The following is a 26,978-nucleotide window of genomic DNA, read 5'->3' as shown; positions in this document are numbered from 1 at the left end:
GGGGACAGGAAAGTGGGGTTAAGAGCCAGAGGTTCGATATGTTTCTGACAGGCTTGACATGGGTTTTGAATTACAGTAAGTATAATTAAATGCATTTGCCATGTTAATCAGGTCTAATATCATCATATATATTATTTATGCTTCAAATTCCATGCAGATAGGTTTTAGAATTTTCACTTAACAGGTAATGTCAGCATTATAATGTACAACTCCTTTTAATGTTCTTTTCAAATTATGGCATAGGGTCAAAGGGCCAACTGATCTAAGTTCTACGTTTCACTGATAGAAAATCAGACAAACTGTAAAATGAGGGTCAATGTTCTATTTGTGCAATGGGTGTCACTATTGAGAGTAGTTTTACCCATTTTCTCTCTCCACCACTTCCCTGCACCCACCCCCACTAGGAGAATGGGACTTTGAAATAATACAGGGAATTGCACTCCTTATAAAAGCTTATTTCGGTTTTACGTTTTGATGTGTTAGAGCATGTGTCTCTTAGCATTGGATCTAAGGTCAGCTTCAACATGTTTCCAATAGACTTGACATGGGTTTTAAAATATGAAAAGGTATAATTAAATGCATTCTCCATGTTAATCAGGTCTAATATCATTCTTTAAATTTATCCTCCAAATTTCTCTCTCACAGGTTTTTGGGATTTTCACTTATCATGCAGTGTCAGCATCTTACTTTTTTTAAATTCCTTTATGTATTCATGGGATGAGGACATCACTGGCTAGGCAGCATTCATTGCCCATCCCTAATGACCCAGAGGGCAATTTTCTCGAGCCAACTACATTGCTGTGGGTCTAGAATCACGTGTAGGTCAGACCAGGTAAGGATGGCAGTTTCTTTCCCTGAAGGACATTAATGACTCAGATGGGTTTTCCCCTCACAATTGTCAATGGATTCACAGTCATCATTCGATTCTTAATTCCAGCTATTTATTGAATTTAAATTCCACCATCTGCCGTGGTGGGACTCAAACCCAGGTCTGCCAGAACATTATCTGGGTCTCTGGATTAATAGTCCAGCGATAATATCACTAGGCTATCACCTCCTCACACACATAAAAGTGCAATTCTTTAATGTAATTCCTTAATAGTGAAACTCTGGGCTTCATAATTTGATTTTTAAAATGGTGTCATAAAATGAGATATATTGACACTTGATGCTCCTTTGATGTTGTGGAGACATGAAAGATTGTGAAGGGACTTGAGATGGTAAACGCTGAGCAGTTGTGCCTAGAACATACGTGCACAACTTTGTGGTAAAGAATCACTCATTTAGGACTGAAATGATGAAGGATTTCTCTATTTATAGGGTTGTGGCTTCAGTTGCTATTACCTCCATGAGACACCTTGCCCAATGTACCCAAAGATCTGCATGTCAAAAATCAGCCTGTTCAATCACACGATGACCCCCAATACAAACCAACAATTCTAGACAGATGTGACACTTGCTGCTGTCAGCAGTCCAGAAGTTAAAGAAATTCATAGTACATACATAGTAAAGGAAAAGATAAATGGACAAATTTGAGGAATATGTTGCATCTCAGAAAAAGATTACTGATGAAAGACATTTTTAAAACGGGCTTCAGGCTGAACCAGAAAGTATCGAATAACATGTAGATTTGTAGAAAAATGTCTTAAGTCTTGTGAATCCTTATACATAACCTCATAACAGATGCAACTGCAGTCAGCGTAACAGATAGCCAGTTCTGAGACAGGTTTCTGAGACAAATGTGGCTCTATAGTAAACAGATGATACTTGCAGGGCAGTAGGAAATAAATCAAAATTCCACTTCATTCAATCAACTATAAAATTAGGACTAGCTCATCAATAGTGGATCATGGATTGTAGCTACTGTGCCAAATTGCATTGCATCAGTCAAAGAGAAAAGATAGCACACTAATTGGAAAGAGAGGAAGGAATTAGATTGTTGAAAAGAAGTTGCAGTGGTATCTTTCATGGTGATTTAGTTAGTCAAGTTGTCAAGTGGCACAGAGGTTTAAAAAATGTTGTTCATGGAATGGTCACATCATTGGCCTGCCGACATGTATTCTCAAACCTTAATTGCCCTCAGGAAGGCGGTGGTGAATTGTTTTCTTAAAGCGCTAGTCCTTTGGGTACGGGGACCTCCACAGAGCTGTTAGAGAGGGAGATCCAGGATTTTCACCAGCCACAATGAAGGATGCCAGGACGGTGAGTGGCTTGAAGGGGAACTTGCAGGTGCTGGTGTTACAATGCATCTGCTGCCATTGCTCTTCCAGATGGCGGCGGTTGAGAGATTGGAAAGCACAGCCAAGAAAGAGTCTGAAAACAATCTAAAATAGACACAGTGCCTCTCTGCCCGCAAGGGCAAAATATATTCTGTATCATTAACGAAACTGTGACAGTAGTAGATTGGCAGGTGAACAAACCATGCTGGACTAGGTGTAATGCCTTCAGCCTGTCATTTGAAGCAGTGTTATCTAACAAGGATGAAACCTTGTGTGGATGCAGCGCACAATTTTTTTTACCAATAGACTGCAAACATGCCCAATTAGAGGAAAAAAAATTGACAGTTGCAGTATTTGAAGGTTACAAATTCCACGAATTTTTGTAGACAAAGTTATGTGATGGGGAGAGATATGAAGGGATCTCTGTAAAAATGCCACAGAAGATAGAAGTGTATGTGCTTAAATTGCAAAAGTATAGATTGACGGTACAATACAAGACAATGGACAGTAAGAACCTGTTGTTTCAAAACTACATATGCAGAACTGACAGCACAAAATACCAAAGATGATAAAGTACCTGTCTGTGTGATATTGTCTCCTGATGTTGCAAGCAAGACTAAGCAAGATGCATTCTGAAAAAGACCAATCAATACAAAAGGTTAACCAATTGTTAGGACTTCTGTTGACAAAATACAACAAAGCCACCAAAGATACAAAAGACTGAAGCTCAGCTTGGTTTATCATGAGATACTGTGGGTAGAATTGGCTGATAGCTGATAAGCAATGTATGGGTGGCTCAGTGGCTAACACTGCTGCCTTACAGTACCAGGAACCAGGTTCAATTCCAGCCTCAGGTAACTGTCTGTGTGGAGTTTGCACATTCTCTCTGCATCTGCATCGGTTTCTTCCAGGTGCTTGGGAGGCATAGGTTAGGTGGATTGGCCATGCTAAATTGCACATTGTGTCTGGGGGTTTGCAGGCTAGGTGGATTGGACAAAAGGCAGGTTTACAGATATGGGGCAGAGGGGATGAGTCTGGGGAGGGATGTTTTTCAGAGGGTAGGTGTGGGCTCAAGGGGTGGGATGGCTTGCTCCCAAATTGTAGGCATTCCATGAGGAAATAAAGACTATAACATGTAAATGGAAACAATGAGAATTCTAAGTAGATAGACCCTGTCTGTTTAAGTTATGTCCTTTAGGAAGGAAATCTGCCACCCTTATCTGATCTATCCTACATGTGATTTCAGATCTATATTGATGTGGCCAGTCTTAACTTCACTCTGAGATGGCCTGGGTTGCCACTCAACTGAAGGGCATTTAGGGGTGGATAACATATGTTGTCCTTGCCAGTGATGCTGACAGCCCATGAAGGAATAAATCTGAATAAGTCCATGGCAGAAAAATTGAGAATTCCTTTGCTTTAAAAAATTGTGAATGAGTCCTTTAAAATTAAGAGTTTAAGTATAACTGTGTGTTGAACCATCGAGGATCAGGTCAGAAAATTTCTCTTGAAAAGCTTTGGGATTTTTTTCAATTTCCAAGCGGATTTCATCTACATCCAGTAGTTTTGATCTTCTGGGATACTGTATCTCAAATAAAGTCAATTCATGCTATTAGAACACAGTTTGCAAATGTAAAGTTCATAAAATTTAGCAGAATTTATGGATTCAAGCACACCCAATAATTTAAGTATCCAACGTCCAAGGTGACATTTAACTTGCAAAAAGTGAAGTTGTTGAACAAGAAGTACAATGTAACATTTTGGTCTTTGATTATCATAATGTGCTCAAAAATGACATTACTTTAAACCTCTGAACTTTTGATAAGCATAGAAGTAATACCTCAGAATGACAGATTAATATGATCAAAAGTATTCACAATAGGTAAGTATTGGGAACTAACAACACATCCCTTGCCACCCCAAAGCCTGTCCACTATCTACAGGGCACAAGCCAGGGTCAAAGCGGATTACTGTCCACTTGCCTGGATGTAGTGCAATTCTATCAACACTCAGGAAGCTCAACGCCATCCAGGATGAAGCAGCTCATTTGATTTGCACCATATCTCCCACTTTCAACGTTCACCTCCATCACTGAAACACAGTAGTAGCAATGTGTACCGTCTGCAAGATGCACTAAAGAAACTCATTAAAGCTCTTTCAACAGCATCTTCCAAAATTGTAACCTTGACCAGAGAGATATGGAGAGGATGTTTCCTCATCTGGCACAGTCTAAAATAGGGGTTACTAAATAGCTGGTCACCCATTTAAGAAAGATGTAGCAAAAATAAAATATTTCTCTCAGAAGGTCATTGGTTTTTGGAACTTTTTTCTTCAAAAGGTGGTAGCAGCAGATTTTTAGATATTGTCAAGGCAGAGGTAGATAGATTCCTGGTAAGCAAGGAGGACAAAGGTTATCAGGGTTGGTGGAAATGTGGAACAGAGCTTAAATCAGATCAGCTGTGATATCTTTGAATGGCAAAGCAGGCTCTGAAGGCCCACTACTCCTGATTCATGTGTTTATATAAAAGCAACATACTGTAGTTGCTAGAAATCTTAAATAAAAACACAAAATTATGGAGAAACTCAGCAAGTTTGGCAACATCTGTGGAGAGAGAAAAACAGAGTTAACATTTTGAGTACAAGAAGTTAACTTTTTAGCCTGTACACTGCCACTGCCTCTCCAACAGTTTATGTTATATTTAGTTCATTTACGTACTTGTCTGATCTCAACTGCCTAGAAAGATCCCCTCCCAGTTATATGCTGTTCTAAGTTGGAACTGTATCATCATTCCTTCACTGTCACAGGACCAAAATCCTTAACAGTACTGTGGGTTTTCCAACACCCCAAGGATTGCAGCAGTTCAAGAAGGCAGCTCATCATCACCTTCTCGAGAGCAGTTAGGAATTGACAATAAATGCCAGCCGAGCCAGCGATGCCCGCATCCTATCAGCAAACATATTTAATTGTATGCAAATAGATGCTACCAGGAATACAGAGACAGTTCATGTTTCCAAGCAACAGCAATTACTCGGACTTGTGTCACATCAGCCCTTTAGATAAGGAAATCATTCAGTGAGTTGCTGACTTACATGAACCAGGAAAGTCCGACATTTTATTATTAGTCTGTGCTGAACTATATAGGAGGATAGCACCAGTGTTTCCACTGGCCCTCCAAGGCTCCCAGTATTTGTTGAAGGTAAGAGTGTTTCATTCTGTGGTAAAGCCATCTACTGACGCACAATTTTATGCTTTACACATTTTTAAAAAAATCACTCATGGGTCACGCGTGTGTCTAGCTAGGCTAACTTTTATTGTCCATCCCTAATTACCCTTGAGAAAGTGGGCTGCCTTAACTGCTGCAGTCAATGCACTGTAGGTATACACATTGTGCTGAAAGGAAGGGAATTCCTGGATTATGATCCAGGGACACTGAAGGAATAGCAATATATTTCCAAATCAGTATGGTAAATGGTTCAGAGATGCCTGGTGGTCGGGTTTTTTTAAAATTCATGGATGTCGCTGGCTAGGCCAGTATTTAGGCCCATCCCTACATGCCCAGAGGGCAGTTGGGAGCCAACAATATTGTTATGGGTCTGGAGTCACATGTCGAGCAGACCAGGTAAAGATGGCAGATTTCCTATCCTCCAGGTTATTAGCGAACCGAATGGGCTTTTCCTCCAACAAACAGCAAAGTTTCATGGTCATCATTAGACTCAAAATCCCAGACTTTTAATCCAATTCAATCCCTTGCCCTGGTAGGATTTGAACCTACAATATTACCCGGATTTCCCCAGATTAAGAGCCCAATGATAATACTACGAAGCCATCAGCTTCCCTTATCTGTATCTGCTGCCCTTGGCCTTCTAGATAGTGGTGGGTTTGAAGGAAATAAATGCCTTCAAGACCGAAAGGAAGAACATTGTTGACAAAGATGCATTACATTTTGAAAAACCTGTTGTTGCACACCAGTGTAATATTGATCCATTCAAAAATTATTTTCTAAAGTTTTGATGGTTTTTGGAACCGGGATTTTCTGTCTATTTTCTTGGAGCACTATCAGAGATTTTTAAATAGATATTTTCTGCCCTAAAACACGGATGAGATGTGTATGTTGGCTGAAAATTGGCACTTTAAATGGAGAAAAGAAGAAACTGGTGACAACACCATAGCCTAATCACCTTAACACTGTCAGCGCCTATTGATTGGAGACCTGATGTTATCACTGCTGATTGCTTTTCTATCCCCAGTAGCACAGGATAAAGTGCATCAGACTGGTACCTATTTAAGCAGACACATGTTGATTGAGTTTACTTGATGAAGCAGGTACACAGTCTTCCAGGAAATGCGGGCTGTGGTGCATGAACAGGAATGTGTCCCTCTTGATAACAAAAGTTAATCAGCGTTTGGAAAATGAGTGCCCAGTTTGAATTCGCCGAGCAATGAAAAATCTGTTGTTAATTGGACACCATGACAGGAAATTGCAACTGACAGTGTACTATTCATTTTATAAGCATCACTGAGAAACACACAAACTTGAGGCTGAAGATGAAATAGAAATGTGTTGAATGTGTGATTGAGTGCCCAGTTTAGAATTGAAATGGCACTATTAGATATCTCTGTGGAAATCGTAGTAAAAGGCATTATTGTATGAATAAAAAATAGCTACTTGTGTCAACTTCCTCTTCCTCTCTATTTTAATAGAGGCATTACTTAACATAATTAGATTAACTGCACTAAAAAGATAGCACGGGGAGGAATTTGCTGTAAATCCAGTACAGATTCATCCAGCAAAGTTTGTGAATTTAGATACCAACCTATAGTAAGCATGTTAAATGACAGCTCTCAAAATATATTGGCATTTTATCAACACTATGCTGGGGCTGATTTAGCAATCCATTCACTTCACTGAATTATCAGCATCTATTACACAATCAAGGCTGCTATTTCACCGCAGTTCTGAGGAAGTGCTGTACCAGTGGGTGTACTGTCTTGTGAAATAAATGCTCATTAATGTGTAACAGAGCTGGGTGTCCTTTTACAGCGGTCGCTGGATGTAAGCACACGGGTTCAGCAGGCAGCGAAGAAGGCAAATGGTATCAGAGATAATGGGAACTGTAGATGCTGGAGAATCCAAGATAACAAAGTGTGAAGCTGGATGAACACAGCAGGCCAAGCAGCATCTTTGGAGCACAAAAGCTGACATTTTGGGCCTAGACCCATGGTATGTTGGTCTTCATAGAGCGAGGATTTGAGTCCAGGAGTAGGAATGTCTTGCTGCAATTGTACTGGGCCTTGGTGAGAGCACATCTGGAGTATTGTGTGCAGTTTGGGTCTCCTTATCTGCGGAAGGATATTCTAACTAAGGAAGGGGGTACAGAAAAGATTTACCAGACAGCTTCCTGTGAAGGCAGGACTGGCATATGAAGAAAATTTAGATTGCATAGGACCACCTCCACGGGAATTCAGAAAAATGAATGAGGATTTCCTGGAAACCTAGAAAAGTCTAACAAGACTAGACAGGGCAGGCATAGGAAAGGTGTTCCCGGTAACCAGGGAGTGCTGAACGAAGGGTCATAGTCTAAGGATATGTGATAGGCCATTTAGGATTGAAATGAGGTGAAATTTCTTTACCCAGAGAGGGATGAAGCTGTGACATTTTCTGACACAGGAAGTGAGTGAGGCTGAAATAGTGAATGTTTTTGAGAAGGAGTTAGATATAGTTCTTAGAGCTAAAGTGATAAAAAGGGTGGAAAGAAAAACAGAACCAGAAAACAACTGATGATTAACCTTGATCGTATTGAATGGGCTCATCCTGCTCCTATTTTCTGTTCTAAATTTCTAACTGAGGCCCAGTTCACTTGCTCAGCTTGACACATAAAGCACTATAGCGCTATCTGGAGAAAAATGGGTGAATTTTGCATCATGGGCAACACTTTATCCTTCCACCCACCAACAACAACTTCTGGTTAGATTTTGGTGAGGGTCTGATTCCATATTCACAGGAGCCTGTTATTTCAGAACTCTGACATGAGACCATTTTCAAATGTTGACCGCGAGTTACGGGAGTGGGAAAACCACTGACCCTATTTTGAGGCCCATACCTCCCACTGAAGACAGCTCCAGAGAATTTGCCATTTCAGATGAAGCATATTACTTTTGTTCTGGAGATTGACATATCGACGCTATTTCTTGTTTTTATATCAGATTTCCAAACCGGCAAGATTTATCAATATATCTGGCATGTAGCAAACTTACAGGCATGCGTTGACATTATTGAACCACCTAGAATGAAAGGTTATAGTTTTCAGATTACGAATAGCAGACTTAAGACAGAAATGAGCAGAAATTCCTTTTCTCAAAGGGTCATGAGTCTGTGGAATTTACTACCCCCAAAGCGTGTTTGATGCTGGGAGATTGCATAAATTTAAGGAGGAGAAAGCTTTTTAATTGGAAATGGGCTGAAAGGTTATGGGAAACGGGCAGGAAAAACCATGATCGTATCAAATGGTGAACCAGGCTCAAGACGCTGAATTGTCCACACCTGCTCCTCATTCTTACGTTCATACACCTTTGCATCAGACTTTATGTTCCCAGGACATCTGAAAACACTTTGCAGACAAGTAAATCCTTTTGGAAGTTAGGCCCTATTTCAACGCAATGAAATTCAGTAACTAATTCAGGTTCTCACAGATAATAAACACACTGAATGAGTAATTCATCTGCTTTTGTTGGTGTGAATTTTGTTGAGGATAGCAGAAGTTTGCTTCCCAACAAAAGTCATACAAGATAACAAAGTGTGCAGCTGGATGAGCACAGCAGGCCAAGCAGCATCTCAGGAGCACAAAAGCTGACGTTTCGGGCTAGAGACCCCTCTGATGAAGGGTCTAGGAAAATTTGACAAATTTTCTTTGTCTTTCTAAGACAAAATAAAGTAAGATGTCAGTTTGTTTGTACTTAATCTGATCCAAATTAAAAAGTAAAATAAGATGTGACATTCATCCACACAGAGGCAGTTCACAATACAGATATAGATAACAGAGAAGGAGACAATAGATTGAGCAAAGTATAGCCCATTTAAAAGAAAGGTAGATAGAGTAGACAGTCCATGATTTGGTGCAATTGGATGGCCTTGGGCTGAATTCAATGGTATTGAAACTTCTGATTTGAAGAGATATATGCCAGAGTTGCTTTTAGGAAAAACAGCTATGGAGTTGATTTCTTTCTGAAAATTCTCTGCCTGTCGTACATAGAAAGAGTCAACATTGGGGGGCAGGGTCCAATATCAGAAGTTGGCTTGAGTGAGAGCGTGAGAGAGAGAGAGAGAGAGCGAGCGAGAGAACAAGAGAGAGAACAAGAGCGAGAGAGAGAGAGAGCCAGAGTCCAGACGGACATCACTTTGCTTCTCAGCACCTGAACAGTTCTATCACAGGCAAGGGCAACCATGTACTTAAAAGCTCAAAGGACTTTTGCTAGATGTGATCTCTAGCTCAATCTGCCAGTAATTCAAATGTAGTTGTATGTTCCAAGTAGAATTTAATTTGCTTATCTGGAGAGCTATCATGAAACTCAGGTTCTCGTTGCCCAATCAATTAAAGTTTGAAAGGTCTGTTTTTTTCTTAAATTTGTTGATTCGTGGGATGTGGGCATTGCTAGCTCAGCCAGCATTTATTGCTCAGAGGGCATTTAAGTGCCAACCACATTGCTGTTGGTTGGGGGTAGGCTATTGGCAGTTTCCCCCCATAAAGGGAATTACTGAACCACTTGGCTGTTTTCCTGACAATCAGAAATTGTTTTGTGGCTTTTATTCAATTCTTAATTCCAGATATTTATTAGATTCAAATTCCACCATCTGCTATAGCAGGATTTGAACCTGGGTCTCTGGATTTACAGTTCAGCAATGATACCAATAGGCCATCATCTCCTCCATTAGTTTTCCCTTATTAAATACTAAAGGTGATTTCCATAGTAACATTGTCAGCAGAGCAGGATAGATGACCCTTCATGGTACATGTCGGTATGCATGTGCATGTGTGTGTGCACGTGCATGTGTACGTATGAGTGCGTGCGTGCGCATGTGTATTATCTTTCGTAAATTTTTGCAGCCATTCCTTCTTCTCCCAACGAGGCTGGAACATTGCACATACACATATATAACAATTAACATGCCTGTGCTGATGTAGGTTAAATCGGTTATATTCTGTTTAAACAATAATCTGTCTCCTTGAAAGGCCAATTCCCGTCACCAGCCAACGAATTAAAAATAAATAGTTGCTGCCAGCTCAGCTTCGTTTCAACTTCAATCTGAAACACACGACATTCTCTGTTGTGAGGAAGAATGCTACTAGTCAGAGCCAGTTTGTGAGAGGTTATGACATTATAGTGGACTCATTTCCTTGTCACCTTTTAGTTTTGTGTTTGAAGATATATCATTTGGCCAAATTCATCCAAACCATCATTTACAAGGCTTGAGATAATGGGAACTGCAGATGCTGGAGAATCCAAGATAACAAAGTGTGGAGCTGGATGAACACAGCAGGCCAAGCAGCATCTCAGGAGCACAAAAGCTGACGTTTCGGGCCTAGACCCTTCATCAGAGAGGCTTGCATTTCTTATGCAAAGTTCAAATTGCATTTATTTTTAAGTCTACTTCATATTGTCCAGCTATTTAGGTTCCTATATTATTCTTGGGTTTGGCTTTGTCATGATCGTTGATACTGATATCATTTTTTTCTAAACTTTGTGTAATTTCCCTTCCACCTTCCAGGCAATGGAACATTGATCGGTGCTTCCACTAACGTGGTATGTGCAGGAATAGCAGAACAGCATGGCTATGGTTTCTCCTTCATGGCCTTTTTCAGGTAAAATGGCTTCAAAACTCTGTCCAAATGCAAGGAGACTCTAAATGCATTTGCAGAATGAACACGTGTTGCAAATGAATTTGATAAGTACAAGGGGAGACATTTTGAGGGCGCCAAAAATGAGTCTAACTGTGATAGGGGAGCAAAAGGATCCAAAGATAAATATTTCTGAAGCAATATAGCCAGCAGTGGCGGTTAATAAGTCTATTAAAATAAAATGCGAACTACGTTTAAGGCTCCAATTCCAGATGGATTGCAGTTGTAGGAAAAAAACTGCAGGTACTGTCAGGTAGATGGGTTACCTCCAGGAAAGGTAGGAGAGGGAGGCAGGCCATGTAGGAATCTCCTGTGGATATCCCCATCTCAGTCAAGTATGCTGTTTTGGCAAATGTAAGGGTGATGGACTCTCAGGGGAATGTCGCATGGTATATATTTCTGGTATATTTCTGTTACTGAGACTTGCTCTAATGTATCGATGGGCACATCAGGTTCTAAGCGATCAATTGTGATAGGGGATTCTCTGGTCAGAGACACAGACAGATGTTTCTGCGGCCGACAACGAGAAATCAGAATGGCGTGTTGCCTCCCTGGTGCCAGGATCAAGATATCTCGGAGAAGGTGCAGAATATTGTCCAAGGGGAGAGAGACCAACTGGAGGTTGATGGAACCAGCAATACATGAAGACAAAATGATGAGATTCTAAGGAGTGAATGTAGGAAGTTAGGCAGGGATTTAAAAAGTAGGTCCTCGAGGATAGTAATATCTGGATTACTCCCAGTGCCACAAGCTAATGAGGGTAGGAATAGAATGATAGAGCAGACGAATGTGTGGCTGAGGAACTGGTTTTAGGAAGAAAGATTTGGATGTTTGGAATCTCTTTTGGGGTAGAAGTGGCCTATATAAGAAGGATGGATTGCACCTGAAGTGGAAGGGGACTAATATACTGGCAGGGAGATGGGCTAGAACTGCTGGGGAGGATTTAAACTAGTAAGGTGGGGAGGGTGAGACCCAGAGAGATCGTGAGGAAAGAGATCAGCCTGACACTGGTACAGTTGGGAAAAGGGCAAGTCAAACAGCCAGGGCAGGCAGGAACAAAGCAAAGAGCAAGGTAGGGCTGATAAATTAAACCACATTTATTTCAATGCAAGAGGCCTAACAAGTAAGGCAGTTGAATTCAGGGCATGGTTGGGAACATGTGACTGGGATATCATAGCAATTACTGACATATGGCTCTGGGATAGACAGCTTAATGTTCCAGGGCATAGATGCTATCGGAAAGATAGAAAGGAGGGCAAGAGAGGAGGGGGAGTGGCGTCTTTGATTAGGGATAACACAGGGAAAATATTCCTGGGAACAAGTCCAAGGAAGTTATTTGGTGGAACTAAGAAATAAGAAAGGGATGATCATCTTACTTGGATTGTAATGTAGATGCCCCAATAGTCAGTGTGAAATGCAGAAACAAATTTGTAAGGGCATCTCAGTTATCTGTAAGAATAATAGAGTAGTTATGGTAGGAGACTTTAAATTTCCAAACATGGACTGAGACTGCCAGTGTGCTAGGTCTGCCATAGTGTTAAAGGGCTTCGATGGAAAGGAATTTGTTAAATGTGTATAGGAAAATTTTCTGATTCAGTACCTGGATGTACCTGCTAGAGAAGGTGTAGAACATGACCCACTTTTGGGAAATAAGACAGGGCAGGTGACTGAAGTATCAGTAGGGGAGCACTTTGGGGCCAGTGACCATAATTCTGTTAGTTTTAAAATAGTGATGGAAAAGGATAGACCAGACCTAAAAGTGAAAATTCTAAATTGGAGGAAGGCCAATGTTGACAGTATTAGAAAGGAACTTTCATAAGTTGATTAGGATGGATGTTTGCAGGGAAAGGGATGGCTGGAAAATGGGAACCCTTCAAAAATGGGATCACAAGTGTCCAGAGACAGTACGTTCCTGTTAGGGTGAAGGGCAAGGCTGGTAGGTGTGGGAAATTCTGGATGTCTAGACAAATTGAAGTTTTGGTCAAGAAAAACAAGGAAGCAAATGTCAAGTATAGACAACAGAGAACAAGTGAATCCTTAGAAGAATATAAAGGCAGTCGGAGTTTACTTAAGAGGGAAATCAGGAGGACTAAAAGGGGACATGAGATAGCAAATAGGGCTAAAGAGAATCCAAAGATATTTTATAAATATATTTAGGACAAAAGGGTAACTAGGTAGACAATAAGGCCCCTTAATGACCAGCAAGGCCATCTATGTGTGGAGGCACAGGAAATGGGTAGAGATATTAACAAGTATTTTGCATCAGTAAAAGAAAATATGGAAGATATAGAACATTGGGAAATAAATAGCGACGTCTTTTTAAATGTCCTTATTGCAGAGAATGAGTTGTTGGGTGGCTTAAAATGTATAAAGCTGGATAAATCCCCAGGACCTGATCAGGTGAGATATTTGTATCATCGATAGCCACATGTGAGGTATCAGAAGACTGGAGGGTGGCTAATGTGGTGCCATAATTTAAGAGAGTTGGTAAAGAAAAGCCAGAGGACTATAAACTGGAGAGCCTGACGTTGGTGGTGGACAATTTGTTGGAGAGAATCCTGAGAAACAGGATTTACGTATATTTGGAAAGGCAAGGATTGATTAAAGATAGTCATCATGGCTTTGTGCATGGGAAATCATGTCTGACTAACTTGATTAATTTTTTTGAAGACGTATCAAAGAGGATTGATGCGGGCAGAGCAGTGGATGTGATCTATATGGACTTCAGCAAGGCATTCAACAAGCTTCCTCATGGGAGACTAGTTAACAAGGTTAGATCACTTGGAATACAATGAGAATTAGTTATTTAGATACAGAACTGTCTCAAAGGTAGTAGGCTGAGCTGGTGATGGAGGGTTGTTTTTCAAACTGGAGGCTGGTGACCAGAGATGTGCCACAAGGATCAGTGCCGGGTCCACTGCTTATCATCATTTATTTAAATGATTGGATGTGAACATAGGCTGTAAATTCATAGAATAGAATCATAGAAACCCTACAGTGTGGAAACAGGCCCTTCAGGCCCAACAAGTCTACACTGACCCTCAGAGCATCCCACCCAGACCCATCCCCCTATAGCCCACCTAATCTACACATCCCAGAACACTACAGGGAAGTTAGCATGGCCAATTTACCTAACCTGAGCATCTTTAGACTGTGGGAGGAAATTGGAGTATATGGAGGAAACCCACACAAACACAGGGAGAACATGCAAACTCCACACAGACAGTCACCGGAGGGTGGAATTGAGCCCAGGTCTCTGGTGCTATGAGGTACCAGTGCTAACCAATGAGTCGCTGTAAAACTGATGGAGTAAAAACAGTGATCACTTTGTCACCAGGTGGCCTCGACCCACCATCGTTTTGGCTAACAGCTGAACACACTAACCAGTTACACCACAGAAACTGGGACTTTCACAGTGATCTCAGCTGGCATGGGAATTGAACCCATGCTGTTGGTATCTGCATTGCAAACCAGCCAGCCATTTGAGCTAACTGACCCTTTTGCAGATAACACCAAAAGTGGAGATGTAGTGGACCCTGAAGAAGATTACCTCAGCATACAATGGGATCTTGATCAGATGAGCCAGTGGGCTGATCAAGTGGCAGATGGAGTTTAATTTAGATAAATGTGAGGTGCTGCATTTGGAAAGACGAATCATGGCAGGACTTATACGATTAATGGTAAGTTTCTGGGGAGTGTTGCTGAACAAAGGGGCCTTTGAGTGCAAATTCATAGTTTCTTGAAAGTTGAGTCACAGGTGGATAGGATAGTGAAGAAGTTGTTTGGTACGCTTGCTTTTATTGGTCAGTGCATTGAGTATGGGAGTTGGGAGATTATATTGCAGCTGTACAGGACATCGGTTGGACCACTTTTGGAATATTGTGTGCAATTCTGGTCCCCCTGCTATAGGAACGATATTGTGAAACTTGAAAAGGTTCAGAAAAGATTTACAAGGATGTTGCCAGGGTTGGAGGACTTGAGCTACAGGGAGAGGCAGAATAGGCTGGGGTTATTTTCCCTGGAGTGTTGGAGACTGAGGGGTGAACTTATAGATGTTTATAAAAATCATGAAGGGCATGGATAGGGTGAATAGACAAGGGCTTTTCCCCAGGGTGGGGGAGTCCAAAATAGAGGGCATAGGTTTAAGATGAAAGGGGACAGTTTTAAAAGTGACCTAAGGGATAACTTTTTCATGCAGAGGTATTGCATGAATGGAATGAGGTGCTGGAGTAAGTGGTGGAGGCTGGTACAATTACAACATTTAAAGGGCACCTAGATGGGTATGTGAATAGGAAGGGTTTAGAGTGATATGGGCCCAATGCTGGCATATGGGACTAGATTAATTTAAGATATCTGTTCAGTATGAATGAGTTGGGCTGACTGGTCTGTTTCCATGCTGTATGTCTCTACGACTCTAATTTAAAAGTGGGGATGTTGTGTTAAGCCTGAATTGAACCTTAGTTGGACAACACTGGAGAGTTGTGAACAGTTCTGGCCATCATATTAGAAAAGGATATAGCGGCATTGGCAAAAGTGCAAAGGAAATTCACAAAGATGGTGCAAGGTGTTTCTTCTTATGGGGCAAAGCAAGGTGCCAAAAGTATAAGGTGGCCACTAACGAGTCAAGTGGGGAATTCAAGAGAAACTTTCTTTCAAAGTATAGCTATGTCAAGAAATGCCCCATCACAAGGAATACTTCAGGTAAATAGCATAAATACTTGAAGGGGAAGTTATATATGGACAGCATGGTGGCTCAGTGGTTAGCACTGCAGCCTCACAGCGCCAGGGACCTGGGTTCAATTCCAGCCTTGGGTGACTGTCTGTGCAGAGTTTGCACATTCTCCCTGGGTCTGCGTGGGTTTCCTCCCACAGTCCAAAGGTGTGCAGGCTAGGTGGATCAGCCATGCTAAATTGCCCGTAGTGTTCAGGGGTGTGTGGGTTATAGGGGGATGGGTCTGGGTGGGGTGCTTCAAGGGGCAGTGTGGACTTGTTGGGCTGAAGGGCCTGTTTCCACACTGTAGGGAATCTAATCAAAAAATTAGGGAGCATGAAACAGCAGTGTCTGCTAATGGGGTTAGATGGAAAGGAGTGGGATGAGACTTGTTTGGTGTACAGACCGGTCAGCTGCTGTCGAATTGTTTATAATAAATAAAGCTATGTTAACCTTATTAGCCTGACAATCTCCTGCATTGGCTTTGATTCCTGCTTTGGTACTGTTAGTTGTGGTAGATGAAGCTTGAAGTTGTTGATTAGCATCATGTGTAAAGACTTGCCTTTGTCAGTATGTACATTCATGTCATACATGCATTCTAACAAAAAGCTAACTGAAACTGGTGCCATTCGAGTAGGTTCACCAAACTTACACTCCCAGCAGGAACCTATTTTTGATCCTTGCTCTCTTGATTCACGGTCTCCCGCTGCAAGAGAGAATTTGTGAATTTACTTGAAAATGAGCAGAGTCATTTTTCATTCATTGATGCAGGTGCAACAAGGAATTTGTGCTAATGTTTAAAATCACTGCAAATCAGACCTTGGGATTTCTTGATAACAACACTTTCCCATATTTTCATTCTCCAGGCAAATACAAAATTAGTCCCTTCTCTCCAAAGATGGAAATGCGATTCAGTATATTAAGTAACATTAGACAAGATTAAAGTTTTAACTTCTAAAGTTTTCCCACATGCCTGGAGCTGAGATGGCCCTGCAGCATCATAATGACCTGTATTGAGTTAGAGGCATTAGACCTAGCCTTATACTCCCCTCTCCTCTCAACCAACACCCAAATGCAATATGTATCAAGAAACTGCTGTGATGATACTATGGCTTTAAGAAGGGTATTTTGTCTTGTTTTTTTTAAAATAAAAAATAGTTAAGACAGAGTTGTGAAGTGGCCTGCTTAAAGGCTGTGGAATAAACAGCTTGTGCGTCTTTGTTTTTTTTTTAAAGTTAGAACAATAGAAGCAGCCTGAATGGGTAGATTCTAGCTCCCACAGAACCAAGACTCTTAGTTTTAGCTTCTTGCAGTTGCTGGGATCTTGAAGCTGGCTGTGGAAGCTTTTATTCCTCCTCTGTTACAACTAAAAGCTGGGGTTCTCTTCTTGCTGCTAGAATTGCAAGTGAGGCAATCTATTTTACTGAATTTGTCTTGCCAAAGGTGAGTTTCTAGGATTACTATATTGGAAAAGTTAAATAGTACCAGTTAGCATATCTATTATTTTGTTTGCCATTTTGGTAGGGTTACAGTTAAGCCAATACTTTTATTTTTATTTTGTCTGTATATTTTAACTGTGTTCCAAAAGAAAATGTGTTTTGCTTAACGTCGAGTAATTTGACCCATCAAATTGCATCTGGGATGCAGCACCTTACACTTCCCCTTAAGGGTGTCCTTAATTCTGGTCTATTAGTAGGGTCCTAACCCAAGGCAAAGAGAACCCCTTAAGAGATGCCACAGTGAGCGACCGGATTTTGAGAATAGCCTGTTTGCTGCTGCAAGACAACAGGAAATGTTCCTGAATCTGACATTATAACGGATTGGTACTAAGATCATTTGGTGGCTGTGTGCAGGTATTGGGAGAGGGGCCTTTTCACAAAGAGATTTTGGCCATATAGTTTTCCTTTGTTCAGTGTTGGGGCAGAGGACAGTCAGGAGAATTTGTCTATTGAGTACACACACAGAAGGCAGTCACTGGATCATCAGAGTGAAATGGGAACCCAGATTCTATATTTGTGGTTCAATGCCATGAACATAAAATGTATCATTACTTTTTTTGTATGTCTTTTATTATCTCTATTGGTACATTGGATTTATAAAAAAGTTTTGGTAACAGGGTATAACAAGCCAAAATCAAACACTTTCTGAAAGAGATAACAAGGTGTAGAGCTGGGTGAACACAGCAGGCATTAATATTTCTCAGTGAACTGTGAAACTATCAAGCAGGAGTGGTTCTATTTATCAATAGGTCATTTAATGTTTTACTGAGGCCATTGCTGATTAATTCCCAATGTGTGCTATGTACTCAACTCCAAGCATTTCAGATCTGTTGTGGAAGCATTTACCAAGACCAGTGTGATATTAATTAGTTCTCTGACACAGGGTAGTACTGCTAATTACCTCTGAACGTCTGCCTTTGCAGTGGCAGTACATGTGCCTGCAAACCTACAGGAGACAATGAAAGTAAGAGCTTTTTCCTATCGGGCACCATTCAACTTCAGGCCATTCAGAAGTATGGAGTCATAGAGTCAAACAGCAAAGAAACAAGCCCTGCGATCCAATTTGTCCATGTTGAACAGGTTTCCCGAACTAAACTGGTCAGATTAGGTTGGTCAATATCCCTCTAATCCTTTCCTATTCATGCACCTGTCTAAATGTCTTTTAAATGTTGTAACTACACCTGCATCTACCACTTTCCCCGGCAGTTCATTCCACATACGAACCACCCTCTGTGTGAAAAAGCTACCCATCAGGCCCTTTAAAATCTTTCTCTTCTCACCTTGATATCATGCCCATTAGTTTTGAACTCCCCAACGCTAGGGTAAACATATTTGTTATTCCCCTCATCTATGGCCCTCATGATTCTATGAACCTTGATAAGGTCACCCCTCAACTTCTTCTGCTTGGGGAAAAAGTCTCAGCCTATCCAGCCTCACCTTAATTCTCAAATCCTCCAGTCACGAAAAAACCCTGTAAATATCTTCTGTACCCTTTCTAATTTAAGAATATCCTTCCTACAGCAGGGCTACCAGAACTGTACACAGTACTCTTAACAGTAGCTTCAGCAACATTCTGTACAACCTCAACATTGCATTTCAACTCCTATACACAATGTTCTGAGCAAGGAAAGCAAGCACCCCAAACGCTTTCTTCACCAACCTGTCCACCTATGACGCAAATTTCAAGGAACTGTGTACCTGAACCCCTATGTCTCTCTGTTTGACAGCACTACCCAGGGCCCTACCAACACTTCACAACCTTTTAGTTAATTTTGAAGTGAAGATACATAAGCAAACATGCTTACAACAAGTTCATAAAATTAGCAAATGATGCATATGGCCAGTTAATCAGCTTTTGCTGAAAATATATTTGGTCTGAGATAACAAAGTGTGGAGCTGGATGAACACAGCAGGCCAAGCAGCATCTCAGGAGCACAAAAGCTGATGTTTCGGGCCTAGACCCTTCATCAGAGAGCTCTCTGATGAAGGGTCTAGGCCCGAAACATCAGCTTTTGTGCTCCTGAGATGCTGCTTGGCCTGCTGTGTTCATCCAGCTCCACACTTTGTTATCTTGGATTCTACGGCATCTGTAGTTCCCATTATCACTGATATATTTGGTCTGGTCAACTTTGCTGCCCTTCCTCAATGAGTACTTGAACTCCTTGAATGGACAGACAGATCTTCTGTTAAACATTTTTTTAATAGCAGGCAGCTTCGATAAAGTAGCACCTCCTGAGTATGTCATTGAACTGCAGATTAATTTATGTGCTGAGAGCCTGGATTGTGACTTGGGTTTGTGATGCACTGAGTGTCGGGTGTGCAGTCATGGAGTCAGGCTGACATACTTTAATAAAAAAAAGTAGAACTGAAAACCATATAGAATATGCTATATTGGAAAGTGTAGCAGAAGAAGAAGTGGATCAGTTGTTAATGTTGCAGCTCCTTCATTTTGAACTATACAAGTCAACTCATTCAAATTCTGAAATAATCATGATTGAAACAGGAGGTAAATCTCTGACAAAGAAAGCACTCAAATATGTTGAATTTTGTGTGCAAAATCAGAAATTTGTGAATTAATCTGTCAAATTGACATACCAGGTTCTGCCTTAAGTCAGCACAACTGTTAGCCTTTTTATCAAGGCACAACCTCGGCGTTATCATTCTTTGGCTAAAGATGTGAGAGTCCGCGATTGCTATTCAGTGGCGCCTGTGTAAGGTGCATGCATGACAATTTAAAGAAACAACAGGGTCTGGGTTGGATGTAGTACCTTTGAACAGTAAGACTGCTGTCATTCAAGAAGCTGAATTTAAATGAATCTGTTTTGAGGGAAGAAACATTGGAGTGTGGTGAACTAGGAGAAAGGTAGGTTTTTGTGTTTTAGCCTGCTTGCATATGAAATAAGAGTAAGGAGTACGCCATATGATTCCTTAGGTAATCTGCTATTCATTGAGACCATGGGTGAACTTCTACATTGACTCCACTATTTACCCTATTACAAATTTTGTGATTCCCAATAATTTATACATTTAAGTCCTGAGTGTTCTCATGACTGAAAATCCACAGCCTTTTGTCGTGGGTTCTTCTTAACCATAGAATTCAATTTGAGTCAGACATGCATAACATTATTTTTTAAAAAAATCTGATATTGCAGAGTTTTACTGAATTGAACCTGTAAAATTATATCGCTTAAATAGCAAAGTTGGTACTGCACAAAAAAATTAATTTAAATCACTGTCTTGGTTGTCCTTCTATACTCTCAAATCAAAGATTTTAAGCCTTTCTTCTAAATTTTGTCTGATTTCCCCATATGACAGCAACACACAATCAAACTGAGTTCCATGGGAGCCAGAAATGGCGTATGTCTGTAGAATCTCCTCAAGTCAGCTTGAGATCACTTGGATGGTGTAAATCCACCAAGAAACGACAGATAGTTATAAACACAGTCCAGTCTGTCATGCAAACCAGCCTTCCATCCATTGACTCCATCTATATTTCCCACTGCCTTGGGAAAGCAACCAACATAATGAAAGGCCACTCACACTCTGGTTTACTCTCTTCCACCCTCTTGCATCAGGCAGAAGATATAAAAGTTTGCATGCACACACAAATAGATTCAAGAACAGCTTCTTCTACATAGCTATTAGACTTCTGAATAGACCTCTGAAATTTTGAATTTACTGGTGATCACAGTCTCTGTGTGTTCTCTGTGTAGCCACAACAATGCATTCTTCGCTCTGTTCAAATAAAAGCAAATTCTGCAGATGCTGGAACCCTGATACAATGATGAAAAATGTTGGAGAATCTCAGCGGGCCTTGAACTATCTGTGGAGACAGAAACTGAGTTAATGTTTCAGTCTGGTATGACTTTATTCAGAACTGAGAAGAATTGGAAAACAGTGGTCTTTATTTCTTTAACAGACACTGGGCGTGACTGAGGGGAGCAAATGGTGTTCTGTGTGCCTACTACACAATTGGAATCATTACCTACTGAATTTGGGTGGCTCCATGAGTGCTTAATTTCAATCCCCCAGAAGCTTTGGTGTCCCTTCTCAGTTTACTTTTCCTGCTTTCCCATTTTGAATGTGGTCTCTCTCAAGAAGAAAATGCAATCTTTGAATTCCATCACAGTAAGATCTAGGTATGGTTGGCAACTTATCCACAGTTGCGCTTGAGAAGATGATGGTGAACAAAGTTGATAACTGACTGACTGACATGTATTGCTTGGCTCTGAATTCATATATGGGTAAGACTAGCAGATATTATCTCCAACAGGACACTAGCAAACTGGCGGAGTTTTTTGATATTTACATAATTACAACTATGCATATCTTCAAGTTTTGTACAATTAGCTAAATTTTTAATTACCCAGATGCTAGGATCTGAATTCTTCTAGATTACTGGTCCAGTAACTTAGCTGTTTTACTACAGCTCCTGGTAATTGCACTATTTGCTTTGCACCATCTAGATCCTAATTTGTAAGAGCTACCGTTTGGTATGATCCTCTGCTATTAACACTCATATATTGATTTTTAATTTTGTAGCCATGCTTCACAATAATTCCATTGTTGATCTGTGACCATTGTTGATGTGATGTTTCACTAATCTTAATAAATACAAAGCAAGAGATTCCATTAGACCATAATCACAAATTTAAAAACTTGCCTCATAATTTTAATTATATCCTTTTAATTAACTTTGTATCCACATGGCAGGATCTCCTCTATCTTTAATGAGAAAGTTAAATATATTCAGCTTGAACGAATCGTACCAACTCAGGAAAGAAGATTGTAACTGAAAAAAGTGCAGAATTTATCAAGCGATAAATTTTCAGGTGGCTTTTAAGAGACTGAATAAAATGTCAGTGTGGAATAATTTACGAGGGCCTGAAAATCAAATGGGAATCCCTTTCATCAGATAACCACATGAATAAGGCTGCCCACAATATTCTAGACAGTTGGTTGGGCTCCCCCAGTGTGTTCTTTTGTATTAATTTAAATGCGAATTAAATTGGAATATTTACCAATTTACCGTTAGCATGCATTACATTGGACTCTCAAAATAGGATGTATGTATGAAAGGACTTTTAAAGAGGCAGGTTCTTTTAACATTTTGCACTTCTGTTCCTTGGTTGGGAAAGCTTGCGGAACCCAAACTGAGCAGGTTATTTCTGAGCAGGTGCTGCTTGATAGCACTGTTGCTGACACCTTCCATCACTTTATTGATGATTGAGAGCAGACTGATATGGTGGCAATTGTCTGGGTTAGATTTGTCCTGCTTTTTAGATACAGGGCATACCTGGTCAATTTTTCATATTGTTAGGGAGATACTGGTGTTGTGACTGTACTGGAACAGCTTGGCTAGGGGAGTGGCATATTCTGGAGTGCAAGTCTATGGTACTTTTGCTGGAATATTGTCACACACTGTACCCTTTGCAGTATCCAGTGTCTCCATGCCTCACAGCGTGACTTCTACTCTGTTGTTCATGTTTGGACTCAGGTTGTAATGAAATAAAGAGCTGAGTGGCTCTGATGTAACCCAAACTGAGGGTCAGTGAGCAGGTTATTGCTAAGCAAATGCAGTATGATAGCACTGTTGATGAACCCTTTTCATTACTATGATGATTGAGGGTTAACTGATAGGGTTGTATCTGGTCTGCATTGGATTTATCCTACTTTATGTGGATAGGACATATAGTGTAAAATTTGCACATTGCTGGATAGATGTCAGCTGGCTCTGACCATAAATCTAATGCCAGAATGTTGTCAAGGTCTTTATGTGGCTTTTTTGCAGTATCCAGTGCATTCAATTGTTGCTTGACTCCTCATGGTTAGATATTCTTGGTACAGCTCTGGGCATGCCCTCCTCCACTCTTCATTGAACAAGGGTTGGTCTCTTGGCTTCAAAAACAGAAGTTGCTGGAAAAGCTCGGCAGGTTTGGCAGCATCTGTGAAGAAAACAATCAGAGTTAATGTTTTGGGTCTGGTGACCAATCCTCAGAACTGATGGTAGTTGGGAAAATGTTGGTTTATATGTGGAAAATAGGGAGGGTAGAGAGTAAACAATAAGAGAAAGGATAGAGCCGGAAGAGAAGGAAGAGCAGTTGGATAGACAAAGAATTTGATAATGATCTGCTTATTTATACATTTCTCTGACCCATTCTCTGCTAATTGGATTCTCTAACACTATTTGCTCTGCTGACTGGTGCTCCACAGAAGTGGGAATTCGATCTCTGCTCAGTTCTGCAGATCTCCCATTCTTGTGTCTTCCCTTCTAATTTCTTGTAAGTGCTTCCTGCTTACAATTTAAATGAGTAATGTGAAGAGGGTAAAGAATGCATGAGGTTGTTTCCCTTTGCTTTAAGGAAGGATGTGTCCTCTTGCAGCAGGATCCTGTACCTGCGAGAAGCTGAAACAAAGCTCTCGCTCATCTGTCATCACTGGCCAAAACATCTTGGTTCTGCTGCTGACCAGGGTTTGTAAACCTGAACAGGGTACGGCTACCTTGGCATAGAGCGACCTGCAAAATGTCAAGGGTGACCACATTCTTGTCGGAAAAACCCACCTGGTTCACCAATGTCCTTTAGGGAAGGAAACTGCCATCCTTACCTGGTTTGGCCAAATGTGACTCCAGGCCCACAGCAACATGGTTGACTCTTAATTGCCCTCTGGGCAATTAGGGATGGGCAATAAATGCTGGCCTAGGCAGCGACACCCTCATCCTGTGAATGAATAAAGAAAACAAAGACCCTGAGGCCTCATATAACCCTGCGTGACTACCTAGGCTTGATCTCACCAATGTACCAGCTGCAGACGCACCTGTTCTCGACAGTATCAGCGGGTGCGGCCGTCACACAGTATTGTGAAGCCAAAGTCCGATCTTCACACTGAAGATAAAATAAAATAGATTTTGAACAGATCTCGTAACTCAAGCCTAGATATCCATGAACAAAAACAGAAGTTGCTGGAAAAACTCAGCAGGTCTGGCAACATCTGTGAAGAAAAAATCAGAGTTAATGTTTCAGGTCCAGTGACCCTTCCTCAGAACAACTCCTGCTCCTAGTTTTTATATTTCTGTGTTGTGTTGGTGGTGACCCAAACAGCTATTACTTTTTATGCCTACTATGTTCATCCTGTATGGGTGTGAGCTAAACTTTCACAAGCTTGGATATTTATCCATTGAAATTCTTCTGCTTTTCACTTGGGTAAATTTTCTTCTCAAATCCGGTTGTAACTCCCTGTTTCAAACACATCCTCTGACTATGGTATTCCTCATTAAAGTATTAAAATACGACAATATGGATCTTAACATTTTGCAGCCCTGTTGTGAAACAAGAATGGAAATTATATTTGTATAGCCTCTCTCACAGTATCAGGCTAAAATGCTTTGCATTCATTGAGTTTCTATTCTAGTGTCCTATCCTGGGCCTGCTACTGCTCAAAGTTTCTGCCTTGGCACCTTGCAATCTCTGAGTCAACGTTGAGTTCAACAGCATTAGAGCATGACCTCTATCCTCCATTTAGATTATGCCTCCCTCCCTTCCCTGGCCATATCTTGTGTCTTGTTGACGTTTCTCTCAGTGTAGCAGACCCAATTTGCCCTTTCCACCTCTATCATTTGCAGTTCTATCTTACAGTTCTATCACACCTTTAGCTCGTTTGTATTCTCCTTGTCTTTTTCTGGCATCCTCAGCAGCTGTACTGCACACTCCCCCTCTTTTGGTCAATAACGTTAAGTATAATAATTTCCCAGCTCCTGTCAGTTCTGAAGAGCAGACATGTTGTAATCAAAATGCCAACTCTGTTTCTCTCTTCACAGATGCTGCCAAACCTGTTGAGTTTCTCGAACACATTTTGCTTTATTTTACTGGGAAATATAAGCACTGTTACAATGCAAGAAGGTTGACTTCGAACGTGAGAGGGTTGGCTTATGGGGAGGAAATTGAATAAACTGGGACTATATTCATTGGAATTTAGAAGAATGAGGGGGTCCTTGTAGAAACCTTTGAAAGTATGAAGGGAATAGATCAGATAGAAGCAGGAAGGTTGTTTCCACTGCCGGATGAGACTAGAAGTAGGGGGTATAGCCTCAAAATAAGGGGGAGCATATTCGGACTGAGTTGAGGACAAACTTTTTCACCCAAAGCATTGTGAATCTATGGAATTCCCTATTCAGTGAAGCAGATGAGGCTGCCTCTTTGAATGTTTTTAAGGCAAAGAAAAAAAGATTTCTGAACAGCAAAGGAATTAAGGATTATGGTGAGAGGGCGGGTAAGTGGAGCTGAGTCCACAAAAAGATCAGCCTCGATCTTATTGAATGGTGGAGCAGGCTGGAGGGGCCAGATGGACTATTCTTGTTTCTTCTGTTCTAATGTAACAAATTTACACACGGCATGCTCTCACAAAGAAAGCATAAGGAAGGTGCAAAGTCCCGAGGTACCACTGCCAATCCCAATTTTCCAACTGATGGGGTGTTCTGCTGTGCCTGGGCCAACTCCAAGCTGCATCCTAATATGTCACTTAAACTCGTGCTCATTTGAATTCACAATTTAATGCTGTAAAAGTGAAGGTCCAATATAAAGCCAGATTTCTGCGTGAGTTTCTTAAAATTACACTTCTCCTTTTCAGTGCAATTGTTTTCCATGGAGGGGTTATGAGAAGGAAGTTCTATTGATTACTGGAGAAGGTAAAACTTCAGTATGTACTGAAACAAAGGTCCACATAAGCCTAGAGACACTTTCTTCAAACCTGCAGAAGCATTAAAATTTGAGGTCAGACCAAATTACAATTTCAAAAAATAGAACAATATTTCCAGTCATTTCTAAGAAATCCAAACAAGTGTTTATCAGCATTTCCTGCAGGGAAACTTTTTTTTCATGCTTTCTTCAGCATTATCTGCAGAATTTAGTCATGCTCATTGAACCGTGTTTTATTATCCAAAGTCCAAAGCCAGCTAGAACAAATTAACAAGGAACATCTCTATGGATGTCTGTTTCTGAAAGAGTTTTTCATCTGACTCTGTGATTTTTCCTTTCTTCTGCTGTTTATTGTAGAACGTAGATTCCCTTTGGCCCCTCACCCACTTCTTTGTGAATTCAGTCCTATTCAGACTTGAGCCTTTAAACTTAAGACTCGCTTATGTTTGAGAAATATTTTCTCCATTGACATCCTTGGACATCATATTATTTTCTTCAACCATTTTTGGTGTTCCTTTTTTATACTTTGGACAAGATTTATCTCAAAAATATCCCATTGCTTTGTCAACTTCATGAAAAAGTGCTTTCAAGGGAAAATTTAAAAATACGCTGTGATTATGATCCTCCAACAGACCATAGTGTCATGTTGTGCTGATTTTGACAGAATTGGAGCAAAGCTACTGGTGTTATAACACCTCCAGCCAGAGCTACAAACTTATATTGAAAATAAATGTACATGCTTTTAGGTGCAAAGAAAGTACTGGTCAACATTAAGATACGTGGAATTGAAGGGAAATGTGTGACATGGCCGAAAAAGACTAGTAACCAGTGAGAAGCAAGCATTGTTATTTATTAGAACAATAGGGGATAAAATTTGCAGCTGTATTTTCAGAGTCAGAAGGACCTTTTAAAAGTGCCAATTAAGGTCTGGTTCTGGGATTCCTGCCTGCAGTCCCCAATT

General features: G+C 40.7%; 1 protein-coding gene across 1 annotated transcript in view; it reads left to right on the top strand.

The window, feature by feature from the left end:
* Positions 1 to 26,978, top strand: part of oca2 (oculocutaneous albinism II) — a 468,272-nt gene that overhangs the window by 380,520 nt on the left and 60,774 nt on the right. The window contains exon 23 of the mRNA XM_048532874.2: positions 10,985 to 11,078. Within this exon, the coding sequence (XP_048388831.2) occupies positions 10,985 to 11,078 (94 nt within the window). The remainder of the gene's footprint in view (positions 1 to 10,984; positions 11,079 to 26,978) is intronic.

Source organism: Stegostoma tigrinum, chromosome 6 (assembly GCF_030684315.1).
Source record: "Stegostoma tigrinum isolate sSteTig4 chromosome 6, sSteTig4.hap1, whole genome shotgun sequence".
NCBI classification, from domain to species: Eukaryota; Metazoa; Chordata; class Chondrichthyes; order Orectolobiformes; family Stegostomatidae; genus Stegostoma; species Stegostoma tigrinum.
This window is presented reverse-complemented; position numbering and strand designations above follow the sequence as displayed.